Source organism: Nicotiana tomentosiformis, chromosome 1 (genome assembly GCF_000390325.3).
Source record: "Nicotiana tomentosiformis chromosome 1, ASM39032v3, whole genome shotgun sequence".
NCBI lineage: Eukaryota > Viridiplantae > Streptophyta > Magnoliopsida > Solanales > Solanaceae > Nicotiana > Nicotiana tomentosiformis.
Window position 1 is genome coordinate 87,221,451 of NC_090812.1, and position 18,427 is coordinate 87,239,877.

The 18,427-nt window shown below is 35.5% G+C and overlaps 1 protein-coding gene across 3 annotated transcripts; it reads left to right on the forward strand.

Annotated features, from left to right (window-relative positions):
* The first annotated feature begins 1,226 nt into the window (after positions 1–1,226).
* LOC104120777 (cycloartenol-C-24-methyltransferase 1) lies at positions 1,227–11,029 on the forward strand. 3 transcript variants are annotated; one of them, XM_009632616.4, is made up of 14 exons: positions 1,227–1,367; positions 1,456–1,559; positions 2,294–2,360; positions 7,965–8,038; positions 8,139–8,223; positions 8,326–8,381; positions 9,065–9,119; positions 9,439–9,486; positions 9,569–9,652; positions 9,732–9,848; positions 9,926–10,009; positions 10,096–10,221; positions 10,642–10,739; positions 10,851–11,029. In XM_009632616.4, the coding sequence occupies exons 2-14, from the start codon at positions 1,477–1,479 to the stop codon at positions 10,912–10,914; spliced, it is 1,041 nt and encodes a 346-aa protein (XP_009630911.1). In that variant the 5' UTR covers positions 1,227–1,367; positions 1,456–1,476; the 3' UTR covers positions 10,915–11,029. The 3 variants fall into 3 exon arrangements, with proteins under 3 accessions (XP_009630911.1, XP_009630910.1, XP_033508599.1); XM_009632615.4 differs by having other exon boundaries at positions 1,231–1,371; XM_033652708.2 differs by having other exon boundaries at positions 1,251–1,375.
* The last annotated feature ends 7,398 nt before the right edge of the window (positions 11,030–18,427 follow it).

The window sequence follows — 18,427 nt, forward strand, 5'->3', positions numbered from 1 at the left end:
TCATAGAGGAGAGCGACAAGCCGGTAGAGGAGCAAACTTGAAAATAAATGGAGAAGTCATTCATTCAAAGCAGAAAAAGCACTCACTATCTGAAAAGGTAGGCGAGTCTCTATCCTTATCCCCTCCTCCATTTCCCCTTTCCCTCCCCCTTATAATAATAATAATAATAGAAAAATTTGAAAAAAAGTTTACCCCAATATATTAGGATAAGACTTCACTAGCGAATTGCTAATCCACGGATCTCTATCAATAATTTAACCCTATCCATTAGGGTAAAACTTAATTAGCAAAGTACTAATCCACAGTTATATTTTGAATCAATTTTCCAGCTTATTTGTCAAACTACGAACACATCAATTATTTTCTCAATTCAATACTTATTATTCCTACCCTTAATCATTAATTACTCGTTCAAGTAAAGTAAAGATGGTTTAGTAAAAAACTCCTTACAATTAATACTATTAAATACTTTTTAATGACTGTGTCAAAAGTTTTAAATGTCAGATAAAAGGGGACTAAGAGCTGCCAAAGGGGTATATTTCGACTTTTTTCCTCAAATTTTAGTATGGACAAAATTTTGAAATTGAGAAAATAAAAATGAAAGTAGAAACTCCACATTGCCGGCTTCCAATTCCAAGTAAATGGATTATTTTCGTTCTCTTCCTTTTGGATTGGAAGTAAATCAAAACCGGCCATAATAATGAGTGTGATCCCAATGTTCAAAGTTCCCTAGGGGAGTTTGTTTTTCTCTTTTCTTTTCCCTAGGAGTGATTAAATATCGGCCAAATCTTGATTTAATATTAGAAAAAAACTACTTCGAAAAAATATTAGAATAACCTACTATTCCTTCCGGTGTACGGTAAGTATTTTATTTTGCTTTTTTATATTTCATAATATTTAATTTTTTAAATATCAAGAAGAAATTAATTATTTTTTTTAAAATTGTCTTTAGAGTAAAGAACTTATGAGTAATTTGTTATATTTTTAATGAGTACTACATTAAAATTAATATGATTAATTTTATTATTAATTAATATTAAAAAATAAATTTCTTAATACGTACGAAAAAACAAAAAAAAATGAGTAATACGGGAAAACACGTGATGACGTGGCCACCACCCCACTTTTTCGTTCTGTTATGTTCTTTTTGCTGTCTCTTAAGTTTTTTCTCGGCTGGCAGTGTTTGTATTTTGCGTGTATCTATATAAAAATATATATTGTAAGTTGTCACGCACCTCCACAAAGTACATCTGCTTTCTACGATCTGGTCTCTGTTTAATTATATTCTTTCCCATTTCTCTCTTGAAAGGTGAAAGGTTCTCTCCAAGAATACAGAGATCCTTTCTCTACCTATTCTTCTATTCTGTGTATGTATGTAAGCTTCTTCTGCATTGTAAAAATTGTTTTTTTTGGGGATTTTTTCATCATGCATGTGGGTGTTGTCTTTGTTTTTAGATCTTGTGATTTGGGAAAGAGATGTCAAAACAAGGGGCTTTTGATCTGGCATCTGGTGTTGGTGGCAAAATTAACAAGGAGGAAGTTCTCTCTGCTGTTGACAAGTATTCCTTCTCTCTCTCTCTCTCATTATGTTTTTGGGTGTAAATCAAATTACATTTGGAAAAAAGATAACCCTTTAAAGTTAAGAACCAAAAAATGTGAGATTTGTATCCAATATCTGTTGGCAGTTTTTTTAGAAAGATTCAGTTTTTTATCATTGTTTTCTCTATCTTTTACTCATATCTTTTGGAGATTGATCTGTTACACTTAAGAATTATGATAGTAATTAATAGGGCTGTCATTTTCTCAAAGATTATGTTGAGCTACTTACTGTAACTTTTTTGTCTGGGTGTTATTAATTGTGCCAACATCATGTACCTTAGTACCTAAGTTATTTAATGAACCTGTTGTAGTAGCTTAGATAAGTTAATGATATTTCTCTGACAACACAATTTTTTCTTTGAGGTCCTTAGAGTCCAGAAAATTCCCTCCGCAAATTGCCATATTGTTTTTGTCATTTAATAATTTAAGAGGTCAGCTATCAAAAGGATGGAGTAGTACTATTTATCGGTTTTCTAGTAGTAATAAAATTGTGTCTACTACAACAAAGAGAAATTCTTGAAGTCAAAGACATTTTGATCAGAAATGGACACCAAACATGCTCGCAACCGATTTCCGAATTGCAGTTTACTTTCCTTCTTCCTTTTTTTTTGTTTCTTTTTGTTTTGTATGATTGTTAATCTTATCAATTTTTCTAAATGTTATTGTTGATTTAAAATTTCGTCAAATGAACTAGGTATGAGAAGTACCATGGTTATTATGGAGGTGAAGAAGAAGAGAGAAAGAATAACTACACTGACATGGTGAGAAACATTTCTATTATTTATTATAATTTTAATGTTTTTTAGTAATCAGTGTTCACAATCTATGCATGGTAGTTGAGGATTGTTCGATTTGGCAATCTCGTATTCTCTGGTAATCCTCATGTCGTCCATTTGACATTGATTGATCATGTAAAGCTTTGCTGTTGCTGTATAATTGCATATTGATATTCCTATTTGAGCCTGTAAGTGACATGGGAAGAAAGAGCCCTCACACAGTCACACTTTATATCTAGTTAGCAAAACAACATCCGAAACTGTTTCAGCAATTGATGAGTGATTTTGCGCGCACACCTTGAGAGGAGGTGTTATTGGCTTATAAGAAAGAAAAAGTGAGTTTTACACCCTGCTCCTAACTCTTTTGGTGTGATTTTGCTGAATAAAATGAACTAAGAGGACATACTTTTCTTTTATCAATGAAAATGAATTCTTTCTTGTTTTACTTTAGCTCCAAAAGCTGAATTATTGAGATCTCTGAAAAATTACTAAAGCTATGGTGATCTTGGAGGCAGAAACTGTTATTGCTTTTGGTTGGAGCCAAAAGTTAGGAAACCAATATGTGTCCCAGCGAGACCTCTTAATCATATTTTAGCTTTTCTGTATTATCACATTTGCTGCCTTTTGGAGCCTAGAAGTGCTACGTTGCACAACCCAGTTCAGTTATTTGAGGAAAAGGCAAAGTTTTAGAAATTTGAACTGAATTGAAGTTGGATTAGGTTAAGTTAGGTTTATAGCAGCTCATTATTTCATTAATCTCAATTTTCCCCCTAATTGTTAGATGGTTTGGTCATGTCTTACATAGACTCTCAATGCGCCGCACCGTAGGTTTAATACTATGATGATTGAAGGTGGTAAAATGGGATAAGTGTAAACCTAAAATAGTTGGAGAGAAGCTGTTTCGAAATACCTACAATCTTTTAGCAAATACCTAGAATTTGCGTAGCTTTGTGTTATGCAAATTCACATGTTCTTGTCCTTCCTGTAGACCAGCAAAGAACTTTACAAGTTTAATAACTCAAAGGATGTTCTTGTCAAAGTTGGTATGAATAGAGTTGCTAAGAACATAACACGAAGCAAATAATTCACACAGGCGACACCAGTAATCCCTACCAGTTAGAATTAGGACCTAGTTGTTGTTAGATAGTAATGTAAATTACCCTAGTCCTACATGGAATAAGAGTAGAATATGTATTGTGTATAGTTATAAATAGGGTTATTGTAAAACACTTATAAAAAAATCAATATTATATTTTTCTCCCATGCATTCTCACATGGTATCAGAGCATCGGTGAGAAAAGATCGACGTGCGTCATTCCAGTGACATCCCAGAAGAAAGAACTCAGTCACCGTGCAATTTTTCGGTGACCTAAGTGGCTGTCTGCGTCAACCTTCATATCTAGCGGTGTTGTGCGAAAACCAACACCGCCACGAGATCCACCATAGTCCAGCGACCACGCCCCAGTCACCTCCTCCGGCAGATCTTGCTCCACGCGCCCACACGCGCCGGGAAGGTCTCCAGAATTTCCGGCGAGTTCTGTTCATGCGCCGGCGCGTGAGCATATTTTCCAGCATATTCCAAGTTTGGGTTTTCTTCTGCGGTGGTCGCCTTCTTTTTTCGACTCGACCCATACAATTTTTTGAATTTATCCGGCAGTGAATAATGTTTTCGGCAGTGAACAGTGATTCCGGAGTGAACAATGTTTTCCAAAAAAAAAACATCTAGTGTTCTGATTTGGCATTCCAAGGTTTACCACAGAACTTTTAGTCAAGAATTTGAAATTTGCTTATAGCAAAATGGATCCAATACTATGAATATTGAATAGTTGGATGGTTTCTCTACCAGATCATATTGAGTTCCTTCAGTTCAAAGCATGTAAACATACATGTTCAGATATAGCTTCTGTTGTTCAAACAGGTAATAGCGTGACTTGTGTCTCCCAATCTTCATCCTCCGAGTCACTGATTCAGGTGCATCTGATCACATTTCTGGCAACAAATCTCTTTTCACTACTATTTCATGTTCTCAATTTCTCAACAGTCACAATGGCCAACGGGTCTCAAACCATGGCAACTGGAACAGGTCAAGCAAGTCCACTTCCTTCCTTTACCTTTAGATTCAGTTCTTTATGTTCCCGGTAGTCCTTTTAATCTCATAGCAGTTAGCCGCTTAGCCAAATCACTTAAATGCTCTATTTTATTTCTTGATGACCTTGTTTTTATACAAGAACGCAATACGGGGCGGATCATTGGTACCAGGTGTGAATCAAATGGACTTTATTACCTTATCCTTGCAAAATCACATGGACTCACATCTTATCTTCCTTCAACAACTCGTCCTGTTTCTAATTCACCAGATTATTACATAATCGGTTGAGACACCCCGGTTTGTCAAAACTTTAGAAAATGGTACCTGGTGTATCTCAATTGTCTACCCTAGAGTGTGAGTCATGTCAGCTCGGTAAGCATACTTGCTCTCATTTCCCTTGGCATCCTGATAATCGAGTAGAGTTACCTTTCACTTTAGTCCATTCAGATGTTTCGGGTCCTAGTTAGGTCGGTTCTACCTTGAGATTTTGCTACTTTATCAGTTTTATTGATGTTTATTCAAGGTGCACTTGGATATTTTTAATGAAAAATCGAATCTATATTATTTTCTATTTTCAGACCTTGCACGCGGAAATTCAAAATCAATTTGGGGTTTCTATTCTCACATTTCGGTGATAATGCTGTAGAGTATTTGTCTTCTCCATTTCAGCAGTTGGTGAACTCTCATGGGATTATTCAACAAACATCTTGTCCATACACATCTCAACAAAATGGGGTAGCTGAAAGAAAGAATAGACATCTTATTGAAACTACTTGTACCTTACTCATACAATCTCATGTTCCGTTACGTTTTTGGGGGATGCGGTTCTTACATCTTGTTATCTTATTAATCGTATGCTATCCTTAGCTATCCAGAATCAAGTTCCATTCTTGTCTTGTTTCCCCACTCACCTCTGTTCTCTCTTCCACCCCGTGTTTTTGGGAGCACGTGTTTGTTCATAACCTTACTCCAGGAAAAAATAAGTTAGCTCCTCGTGCTCTTAAGTGCGTATTTGTGGGTTACTCGAGAACGCAAAAGGGATATCGATGCTATTCACCTGACCTCCAGCGGTACCTTATGTCTGCTGATGTTACCTTCTTTGAAACCCAATCATATTTCACCGGCCCAAGTAATCACTTAGATATTTTCGAGGTGCTACCAGTTCCATCTTTTGGAGATTCAGTCACTATCTCCCATTCATCTTCCTCTACAACTCCAGCTCCACCTACAGCTCCAGTTTCAGTTCCACCACCTATAGCTCAAGTTCCATTACCTAGTCCAGTTCAACCTTCTGCAGCTCCACCACTCCTAACTTGTCATCGTCGTCCGCGCCAGCATCAGGCCCAGCTGATTCACGTCCTGCACCTGCCCCTGCCCCTACTGTGGACATATCTCCTTCTAGTCAACCTATTGCACTTTGGAAAGGTATAAGGTCCACACTTAATCCTAATTTTAAGTTACCATCGTCTGTCATCACCCTATTATACGTTTGTATCATCTTTGTCCTCTGTCTCCATTCCTAAGTCTACAGGTGAAGCATTATCTCATCCAAGATGGCGACATGCTATGATTGACGAGATTTCTGCTTTACATAAGAGTGGTACTTGGGAGCTTGTTCCTCTTCCTTCGGGTAAATCTACGGTTGGTTGTTGTTGGGTGTATGCAGTCAAAGTTGGTCCAGGTGGACAAGTTGATCGACTTAAGGCTCGTCTTGTTGCCAAAGGGTATACTCAGATATTTGAGCTTGATTACAGTGACACTTTCTCTCCTGTGGCTAAAATAGCATCAGTCCGCCTTTTTCAATCTGTGGCTGATGTTCGTCATTGGCCTCTTTATCAGTTGGACATTAAGAATGCTTTTCTTCACGGTGATCTTGAAGATGAGGTTTATATGGAGCAAATACCTGGTTTTGTTACTCAGGGGGAGTCTAGTGGCCTTGTATGTCGGTTACGTCGGTCCCTCTATGGTCTAAAGTAGTCTCCTCTAGCCTGGTTTGGTTAGTTCAACACAATTATTCAGGAGTTCGGCATGACTTGTAGTGAAGCTGATCACTCTGTGTTTTATCAGCATTCTGCTTCAAATCTTTGTATTTATATGGTGGTTTATGTTGATGATGTTGTAATTATTGGCAACGATCAAGATGATATTACTAAATTGAAGCAACATCACTTTCAGCACTTTCAGACAAAGGATCTGGGCAGATTAAAACATTTTCTGGGTATTGAGGTCGCTCAGTCTAGCTCAGGTATTGTGATCTCATAATGAAAGTATGCCTTAGACATTCTTGAGGAGACAGGAATGACAGGCTCCTATGGATTCGAATTCTAAACTTCTGCCAGAACATGGGGAGTCGCTTAGTAATCCTGCAAGATATAGGCAGTTGGTTGGTAAATTAAATTACCTCACAGTGACTAGACCTGACATTTCCTTTCCTATGAGTGTGCTGAGTCAGTTTATGGATTCTAACTGTGATAGTCATTGGGATGCAGTTGCCCGTATTTTTCGATATATAAATTCAGCTCCAGCCAATAGATTATTGTTTGAAGATCGAGGCCATGAGCAAATTGTTGGATACTCTGATGCTGACGGGGCATGATCACTTTTTGATAGACGTTCTACGTCTGGATATTGTATTTTAGTAGGAGGTAATTTGGTGTCTTGAAATAGCAAGAAACATAATGTAGTTGCTCGGTCTAGTGCAGAAGCAAAATATTGAATAATGGCTGTGGCAACATGTGAGCTAGTTTGGATCAAACATTTGATTAAGGAGTTAAAATTTGGTGAGATCAGCAAGATGAAACTTGTGCGTGATAATCAAACTGCTTCATATTGCATCAAATCCGGTGTTCAAGGATCTCAACTGTCACTTCGTCAGAGAAAAGATACTCTCAGGAGATATTGCTACAAGGTTTGTGAAGTCGAATGATCAACTTGTATATATTTTCACCAAGTCACTCACTAATCCTCGTATTAGTTATATATGTAACAAGCTCGGTACATACGATTTGTATGCACCGGCTTGAGGGGGAGTGCTAGATAGTTATGTAAATTAACCTAGTCCCACATGGAATAGGAGTAGAATATATATTGTGTATAGTTATAAATAGGCTTATTGTAAAACTCTTATAAAAAAACAATATTATATTTTCTCCCGTGCATTCTCACAGTTGTTGTATTTAATTATTTACTCTTATTTGAGTCTGATGTTTGGCTTGAACCTTTTTCAATTCAGTGCCACGATTTAGAGAATCTCTTTACATGCCAGTATTGGAATGAAATGGATCCCAATAGAGTGGAAGGGTTATAGAGGGTTCATGTGGTCTACCCCAACTAGTTTGAGATTGAGGCTTGGCTGGTTAATAGATTTTGATTCAGCTATTGGAGCTTTGTCTCACATCAATTCACTTTCTTGTCTAACATAAAATATTTATGTACATTTTGTTGAAACGCAATTCTGTACTCTGGAAGCTGCAAAGTTAGTAACACAATCTTTCATTCAGGTTAACAAATACTATGATCTTTGCACTAGCTTCTACGAATACGGCTGGGGAGAGTCATTCCATTTTGCACCCAGGTTTGTTAATTATGGTCCATTCACGCATGAGTGAATGCATGTTAGGTTTCAGCCACTTAGTTATTACTACTTACTATTTCATTCACACTTTTGCCTGCAGGTGGAAAGGAGAATCACTCCAAGAGAGCATTAAGAGGCATGAACACTTTCTTGCCTTGCAACTGGGATTGAAACCAGGACAAAAGGTTTGGCTTGCATATGTTATCATTAATGAAAAGAAGACGTAGTGAAGTACTTACAGGATTACTACTTCAAATTATCTGTTGAAACCGGGAATATGACTGCAGGTCTTGGACGTAGGATGTGGAATTGGTGGGCCGTTACGAGAAATTGCTCGATTCAGGTGAATGAAGATACTTTGAATTGTTGAGCTCCTCACTATCATGTGGGCCCTGTATTTCAATTTATCCTTTACTGAGCGATTTTTCAAACTGAAATGTGATTAATTAATTGTATATGCCCCCCCCCCCCCTCTAACCTACCATGAGCTTGGTAGTCAAATTCAGAATTTAACTTGATGAAATTCCATATTGCTAATTGCATCATGTTGGCAATGCATTAATTAGCATGCTTTGCGTACATGCTTCCTCTAGAACTGAAAGGATAAATGTGATCCCTCCTTATCCCATTGCTATTGTAGGATGAACTTTAGCGCTACTGGTGAATAATCTGTTCAGCAAATGCCACTTATCTCACGACTCTTGAGATCGACTTAGACTCTGCTGTATTCAATCTCACATCTTGAGCTAAGTAATGACATAGAATGGTACTAAACATCTGAAAGTTGAGACGCGCCGAAATGAATGCTTGACCATTTAGGAGCTTGTTAGATGTCACAACCCCGTGTTTCACATTTTTTATTGACACAATGAAAGCAGTTAATGAGGCCTGCAAATTCATCACCTGCTCTTTTTTACTTAATAGTGGTAAATTGTATATGACTCGATCTGTGAAATTCCTTATGGTAATCTGGTCTTCTTACCTAACAATTTTTGTAGTCTCACCATTTTTATTATAATCATGCAGCTCTACATCAGTTACAGGCCTCAACAACAATGAATATCAGATATCTAGGGGACAGGTATTTGCTTTGCTCCCTAGTTCTGTTTGTAAAACCAGCTCTTGCAAGATGTCATGTATTTTGGCAGAGATTACCTGTTACTTGTTCTGACCATATATATTAACAAATTAGAAGGATAGAATTGGAAGCATCAGACCTGTTTACTTTTATCTGAAATCCGGTTTCTGAGATTAATCTGGATTCTGAGATCACATGTCATCTAGTTTTCCGGCCAAAAGATAAAAATAAAAAGGCTGATTATTTCGCTTTCCCATTTCAAATGGTTGAAAGAATTTATTTAATTTTAGAGTATAGTTGTCTAATACCCTTTACTCTACAGGTGTTGAACCGCAAAGTAGGATTGGATCAGACTTGCAACTTTGTAAAGGTAGTAAATTTGCAGATCAAGTTAAACTTCTTTGAACTGCCTGTTCAGTGCTTGATTTGATTGTCGTGTGGTGTCAATGCAGGGTGATTTCATGAAAATGCCATTCCCTGACAATAGCTTTGATGCAGTGTATGCAATAGAAGCTACCTGCCATGCACCAGATCCAGTGTGTATATTTTTACTGTGTTCAATTTTGATTTGTATATTGACTGTTTGTTGGTTATTAATACATTTAATCTTTTAAGGTTGGATGCTATAAAGAGATTTACAGGGTGCTGAAGCCTGGTCAATGTTTCGCTGTGTATGAGTGGTGCATGACCGATTCTTACAACCCCAATAACGAAGAGCACAAGAGGATCAAGGTATATCTTGAAGCATTGAAGTAGTTTATCAATCTATTGGATAGTTTTACTTATCTTAAGTCTTTCATTGTCCAAAGGCCGAAATTGAGCTCGGAAATGGCCTCCCTGAGGTTAGATTGACAACACAGTGCCTCGAAGCAGCCAAACAAGCTGGTTTTGAAGTAAGTGCCAAGTCCTTTTCTTCTAAAGCCATCAAGTAGTTGACTTCCCCTTGGAATTTGCATTTAAACTCTACTTGTATATGAAGGTTGTATGGGACAAGGATCTTGCTGACGACTCACCTGTTCCGTGGTACTTGCCTTTGGATACGAGTCACTTCTCGCTCAGTAGCTTCCGCCTAACAGCAGTTGGCAGACTTTTCACCAGAAATCTGGTAATATTTCTTACAGTACTGTCTCTTGATTGTTTCTGATAGTTCATCTGTAGAAGACGGGATAATTTTGACATCCCAATAGTTCAATGTCAGAGTTAGAATGAACTAAAGGGTTGTTTCCTTTGATGTATAAGATAATTTTTCTCCATATAAAGTTCCGCATCACTTATACAGTTTTTGGTTTTTGGTGGAAAATCCTGCATAACTAATATGATCTCCATATAAAATCCTGCATAACTAATATAATCTTCATATAACTAACGCTATGTTTGGTTTCTGGTATCGACTCTCCAAACATTGTATTACCAATTTTGGTACAGCTTATATGAGAATTTATGTACTATTATTTTACAGGGGTATAATGTGGGTAAGAATACACGTAACTAAACGACCCCTAAACTGTTTCACATGATTTATTAGGTTTCGGCACTTGAATACGTGGGACTTGCTCCTAAAGGTAGTCAAAGGGTTCAAGCTTTCTTAGAGAAAGCTGCAGAAGGTCTTGTCGGTGGTGCCAAGTAAGATTATGACTCTCCCTCGTAAATATTATGTAGTCGACTAGTTTCATATACAGTAATATTGATCATAGGGTCAACTTTATGATTAACATCTTTAACCTGTTGTTTCAGGAAAGGGATTTTCACACCAATGTACTTCTTCGTGGTTCGCAAGCCCATTTCAGACTCTCAGTAATATGGAGTTTAGCCACTTAGCTTTTTGCTTTAGTTAGCAAATCCTTTAAGATTCTTCGCAGAGAACTTTGCACATTGAATATGACTGCGCTAATTAAGGTGACTACAGTTTTTGGCGGGCGTTGTGGGGTGGGGGTGGGGGGGGGGGGGGTGGAGATTAAAGATTCTTTCTTTTGTGTTGCTTGTCTGACACAATTTGATTTCAAGTCTTGCTATTTTGGCCATTGATGTCCATGTTCTAAGATACATGCCAAATGACAAGCTCATAAAGGTGGGCATTTAATATGGTGTATCAGGTAAACAAACTTATTTCTTTGGACTAATCAAAGAAGACAATTGTTTGTTTTTTGTGATTCATCGTGTTCTTAAACACTAAAATCTACAAACTTTTATATTCTCTTGTTGCAAACAGTTTGCATAGTATTATATTGCATCTATGATGATTAAACTAATATTTAGTCCTTTTCGGCAATGAACATTAGTCTAAGATATAGTAATGCTGTTGTAATTCAAATGTAAGTAGATCGCACAGATTGCTTTAGTTGACACTGTCGTCGGATTAGTTGTATGTTACCAGCATTCTCATAGTTTAGTGATCTTAGGTATCTATATGATATATCCGTAAAGGAACTCATTCCATTCACAAATACTCAATAAAACTTCAAAAATAAAATTATAACTATCTAGTATCACCTCAATTGATAAAGTTATTGCTATGTGACCAGGAAGTTACGGGTTCAAGTTGCGAAAACAGCTTCTTGCAGAAATATAGGGTAAGACTACGTACAATAGACCCCAACCCCGCGAATAGCGAGATCTTAGTGCACCGAACTGCCCTTTTTAGTATCGTTTCAACTAACTTTTCTTCCAAAAAACATTTTTTGTTCAAGAAACTTTCTAAATGTCTATTGAGCTGGATTAAGTGGTTATAGTATAGGTAAACACTGCCCCACCCAAAACAATTGGGTTCATGGGGATCTGGCTTTTTTTTTTTTTTTTTTTTGGATATTCCATCTATGTTTCACATCCCTTTGGAGATCGGACCAATCCAGATTAGCATTATGCAATGCCCATTTAGGAGAAAGAGCTCAAAGCCTCAAACATAAAATCTCTTATTAAAGGTAAAAGAATCCTATTTATCCGTCACAGCCCTCGGTGGTCATAGGTACTTGACTAGGCTGTTAATAATTTGATAATTGGCACAACAATTTGACTGATGTTTCACATCCGCTTTAGAGCTCCAATCCATCCAGATTCGTGTTATGCAAAGCCCACTAAAGGAGGAAGAGCTCGAACACGAGACATCTTATTAAGAGTGAAGGAATTATGTATATCCTGTCACAACTTTTGGTGGTCATGGGACCTGATTAGGCTGTTAATAATTGATAATTGGCACAACAATTTGACCGATGTTCCACATCCACTTTAGAGCTCCAATCAATCCAGATTCGGGAGAAATTCAAAAATAGCCAAATTTATAAGTGGTGATTAAAAAATAGCTACAGTTTCAAGAGTAATCGAAATTTAGCCACTTTTCATGTAAAGATAAATCTGAACGAAAACACTGTTCAAAATCCGAAAAATATTCTAGCATATTATATTGGAGTTCCAGTATAATATACCGGTCCAACATAATATGCTGGAAGTTCATACATAAGTGCTCCAATCTCCAGTATATTATTCTGGAACTTTCCGCGTGTTGGAGTTCCAGCATAATATGCTGGAAGTTCATACACAGGTGCACCAATCTCCAGTAAATTATGCTGGACCAGTCCGTATTGCAGCAAAATAATGGCTATTTTTCAATGACTTTGCAAATGCTGTCTATTTTTCAATTACCAGTCCGAAAACTGGCTAGCCCGTGCTATTTTTACTCCAGATTCGTGTTATGCAAAGCCCACTAAAGGAGGAAGAGCTCGAACACGAGACATCTTATTAAGAGTGAAGGGATTATGTTTATTCTGCCACAACCTTTGGTGGTCATGGGACCTGATTAGGTTGTTAATAATTGATAATTGGCACAACAATTTGATTGATATTCCACGTCCGCTTTGGAGCTCCAATCAATCCAAATTCGTGTTATGCAAATCCCACTAAAGGAGGAAGAGCTCGAGCACGAGACATCGTATTAAGAGCGAAGAAATTCTATCTATCATGCCACAACCTTTGGTGATCATGGGAACCAGATTAGGCTGTTAATAATTGATAATTTGCACAACAATTTGAAGCCGGGATTAGATTCTAAATTGCTTGACGAGGCATAAATTGCTCGACTAGACATCGCCCTTCTAGTCGCGGGGTTGGGGTTGGAGGGAAGGGGAGGGGAGGGGAGGGATTCGGTATTTCCTATGGGGGCAAAAGTGTATATGACAAAATATGGAGGGAAGAAAGGGCAAAGCAGAATAAATGGAGGAGCACACGGTAAAATAGAATAGTACAAGGGCTAGAACGAAAGTATATTTCTCCCCCCCTCTCTCTCTCTCCTGAAACCGCGTAACACCTTTACTGTATGCGTGAAATGTCCGCCGCGGCCACGAGGAATCTTTTTATACTTATTTATTTTTATTTGTTATATATAACTTTTTTATTCGCATAAATAATTGCGCCATGAAATAAAACAGAAGATAAATTTTACGGTATAATTTATACCCTCAAAGGGGTTCCTAAAAGTAGGGGTGTTCAAAATCGAACCAAAATCGAAAACCGAATCGAAATCGAAACTTAATGGCTTATTGGTATCGGGTTAATGGTTTAACGGACGGGGAACGGATTGAAATTTTTTTATTAACGGCTTATCGGTTTGGGGGCGGATTATTCAATTTTCTTAACGGATAATTCGTTAACCCGTTAAGAATATATATACATATATATGTATATATGTATATATATATACATATATAATTTGTTTTTATCCATATATATATATATATATATATATATTAAATATCAAAAACTCTTCCACTTCTTCCACCTATTTGCTTAGCTTATTCTCCCACCCTACTATAAGATTGTTTAAGATGCTGTCTATGGTTCACCTCTACTTTTGTTTTTTAAAACTAATGTTTGCTGTCTATGTTTAATAGAAGAACAACAGTGTTGTTGCCACAACTTTTATCCCACAATATTGACGATAATACTGTCTTGAATTATGTTCTGGGGAAATAGCGCATCTGTGTTTCCTGTAAATTGTTTACTACTTATAATCCATCCCTATTTCTATACATAACTGTCTTTTGCTAGATGTTGTTTGTATGGTTAATGATATAGCGTGAAGTGCCTGGTTGAGAGTTTAAGTTAGAAATTTGAAGTTGTTGTTTGAACTTTGAAGCTGCATAAATTCAAGCTCTATTAGGCGTTAGCTGCAGGCCAAACATTTCTGTGTATTCTGCTCACTTATGGATTAATCATTTTGAAATATGTATCCTGGACTCACTTTGAATATAGACTGGAATTTCCTATTCTGAATTTGTATGCTAGGTGTTAACAGGCATATGTATGTCTGGACTCATGTAATGTAGTCTGCTTTGGGATCTAATGGTAGGCGTTAACATACATGTATGTCTGGACGCATATGTAGTCTGCTTTGGGATGTAATCTAGCCTACAATGTGTTCTACTTTTTTCACTCTACAACACATGACACACTACATCATTCTTATGTAGGCGTTAGCATACATGTTTGTCGGGACTCAATGTGTAATTTCCTATTATGAATTTGTATGCTAGGCGGTCAACAAACAATTAATGTACGCAATATAGATTTAATTAGGCCGATAAACCGCCCGATAAGAGCTAAACCGATACCAATCCGCCCGATATCTTATCGGGTGACTAGCGGATTAATACATTTAAAAGCCGATAACCGTTAAGCCAAACCGTCAAGAGTAATTAACCGCCCAATCCGTCCGATAAGCAGCCCTACCTAAAAGGGTTGTTGCTCTGTCACAATATTTGTCTTTTTCTTTTTACTTCTAAAATTAATATTCGGCATCTTTTATAATTGTGTTGGAGCTAAACTTCATTACTTTATTATTACAAAACATAAGTTTTTATATATTAGAAACTTTACAAGTTCCTATCATTTGGCAAAACCACATAAAAGATGCTTTTGACATATTTAGAATTTGACTTCAAAAGAGTGAGGCTTATTATGTTTATAGAAGAGTGTTATTATCAATCGAGTAAGCTGAAGGTTTAAGTAATTTATAATCGAGCAAGTTGAAGGTTCAAGCCATGTACAATCTAAGTGAAACTTGTTGTTTAATTCTGATGGTTGATGATTTTAAAAAGAAAAAAAAGGAAAAAGACAAAAGCCATCTAATAGTTTAACTCAAAGAACTCAATATGGACAAAAACTTTGAGAGTTGGGGGAGTATAAACTTATACTTTTGTGCACATGCAATACCTTACAAAAACTGAAGACAATGAGTAGTATAGTATATAATTGGTTCAGCATCTGGCCAAAAGAGTTGGCTATATAACACAAATGTGTTATAAGAAAAATCAAATTACGGTGGATGTCTACTCTTCCTCCATGATCTTCTCAAATGTTTAATGATATATTCAATGACATATTTTTATGCTTAATGACATATTCAATGACATATTTCTATGCTTAATGACATATTTAATGACAAATTTTTCTTCACTTTTCATGCCTATATAAAGGCCTTGTAATAGATAGGAAAATACACACAATTGAAGAAGAAATAAAAATCTCTTTTCTCTTTCTCTCTATATCTCTTAGCTTATTTTTTCTTGTTCTATATTGTTACTTTGAGCTATTTTTCATAACATGTTATCAGCACGAAGTCTCTAACCTCAAGGTTGAATTCCACTTATGTGTTACATGCATGTCTTTCTGCTACAGCAATAAGTCCGAGCTTTAAACCATATAAGTTTATACCAATATTTGGAATAAGCAATGGTCCGGTTATTAAAAATTAGTATTTATGTGGCTGCTAAGGATGTCACCTTGTTAAATTTTCATGAACTAAATAATATGTGGCATGAGGTATACTAAATAATCTACAAAATTAAAATTATACTTTATTATGTATGCTTATGGTTTTACCTTATAATACGATTTTAGTATGCCTGGTATAATAATTATACATTAGTTTACTGTCAAATATAATAATAATAATAATAATAATAATAATAATAATAATAATAATAATAATAATAATAATAATAATAATAATAATAATAATAATAATAATAATAATACTCGTAACTATTTTATTTTAATAAGATAAAATATTAGTACAAGAAGTATGTACTACACCAAATTTTTTATTTGTGATAGTTCTTATCAAATTAACATGTTGAATAATTTCTATATGGAAAGCATATTGTAGTAGATAGTAGACATAGATTTGTCCCCTAATTTTTTTGATTCCCTAATTAACCTAAAGGTTCTGCTATATCTCTTTATTTTTCTAGAGAGCATAATACTTAATTTTCACAAAAGTGCATGGTAACTAGTAGTACTATATTATTCTATTTGATACATCATTTTTCTTTAATGTTTTGGTCATATCACTTTCATCTTGAAGTAAGCTTATTGCAACAAAGACTACATGTGAATTTTTAATATTATTTTATATTTTCATATATCTGTTTGACACTAATTACTTAGCTGATTTGACTAAACGAAAGTCTATTGTTGAGAATTATATCCAAATGATATTATGAAGAGTTTAACTCAAGAGGTAAGCATTTTCTTCGTATTTGAAATTATTTTTGTCCTTTGCTATTAATGATATCAACTTCAATGAGTTCAAGTCGCAATGCACCATGAGGGTAAGACATCAGGATCAAGTCTTGATGCTCCATGATGATAAGAGTTGGGTTTGAGTCCAATTCATTATGGCCTAACATGCCTTTATATTGTAAGATATTGGGTTTGAGTCCCACTATATCATATTGATAATATAATGATGATTAAAGAAAAATAATATATTTTTCATGAAAAGGCATGAATATTGCCCCCACTTGATTTGCTCCATTCTTGAAATGAATGTGGTAGCGGCGCATAATAAGTGTAAATGAAGATAAGTGGTTGAATAATGAACGTGGGCGTTCCAAAGATCAAAATAATAATAATCATCACTATGATTATAAAAGGAAAACAATAAGGGTTCTCAAAATAGTCCTTTAAAATGTGAAGGCAATGTTTACCGTCAAATTGATATGAAAAATAATAAAACACGCCGCTGATTATGATCTATTCCTTAAAGAGAATATGACTTGTGATAAGCATTGAGAATGCAGACCCATTCCTAAAGGTGAATGTGGCAATATGTGATAAAAGTAATAAATAAAGACATGCAATGATTAGATGAATACCACACACCTCACCTCTAAGGGAGGTTTGAGTGAAATAAAGAGAATAAATATTATCGTGTGGTTATATGAATATGTCATTGGTCGCGTACATGTGATACGCAAAAAATATTTTGGTGTGCCTTATAAAAGGTTATTAAAGGCAAAATTAAAACAAGAAATAATTTTGCTTATGATGATTTTGACCATGATAATTTATTATGATATAATTTTCTCCGTGAAGGAGACATTTACCATATGAATAATGTGATAAAAGATCTTGTAGTACAAAAGTTGTTAAGAGCTCCGGAAAAATTAATTTGTTACTACCCGGATGAATAAAATTATTCACGACATTGATATTGTAAAGTCTCAAAAGAAACTTTTTTAGTTTCAAATGTATAAGTCAAAGTGGTTGGCATATTGAGACTATAAATGAAAGGAATATTGAATATCTTCATATTTCTATAATCATAACGGGTAAATATGAAAGATTACCCGATTTTCTTTCTATTTGTACTACACAAATATAAGCATGATGATGGAATCATATGTCAGAAGTAAACTAGAGGTTTACTGAAACAAATATTAGTTGGCATGACCGGTTGACCATCTCGGTTCAATTATGATGCGAAAAATTAATTGAAAATTATATTGGCATATATTGAACAAATATAAGATTCTTCAAGAATTCTATTGTGCTGCTTATTCTCATGATATACTAGTTAAGGTTGGGATTAAATCCCTTGATTTCTGGAACGAATAAAAGGTGATATATATATGGGCCCAGTCACCTTCCATGTGGATTGTTTACTATTATATGATTTTAATGAATGCATCTATTCTATAGTCACATGTGCATTTGCTATCAACTTGCAGTTTGGCTTTTGCAAGATTGATTGCTCAAATTATTAGAGCACATTTCCAGAATATAAATTATGATGATTTATCTTGATAATAAGTTTAAATCCAAGTTGGTTTTGCAGAAATTGTATGCCTCAAATTATATCTAAACCATTGGTTATGAGAACAAAACTGTCAAAATAAAATTTAGTATGTGATGTATTATTTAATATATAACAACACTTGTACGCATCTAGCCAAGTTATGATAAGTTCTCCCTATCACAATCGGTTCAGGGTCAGGAACCAAATAATTTTCATCTAGAAATATGAATGTACTATATGA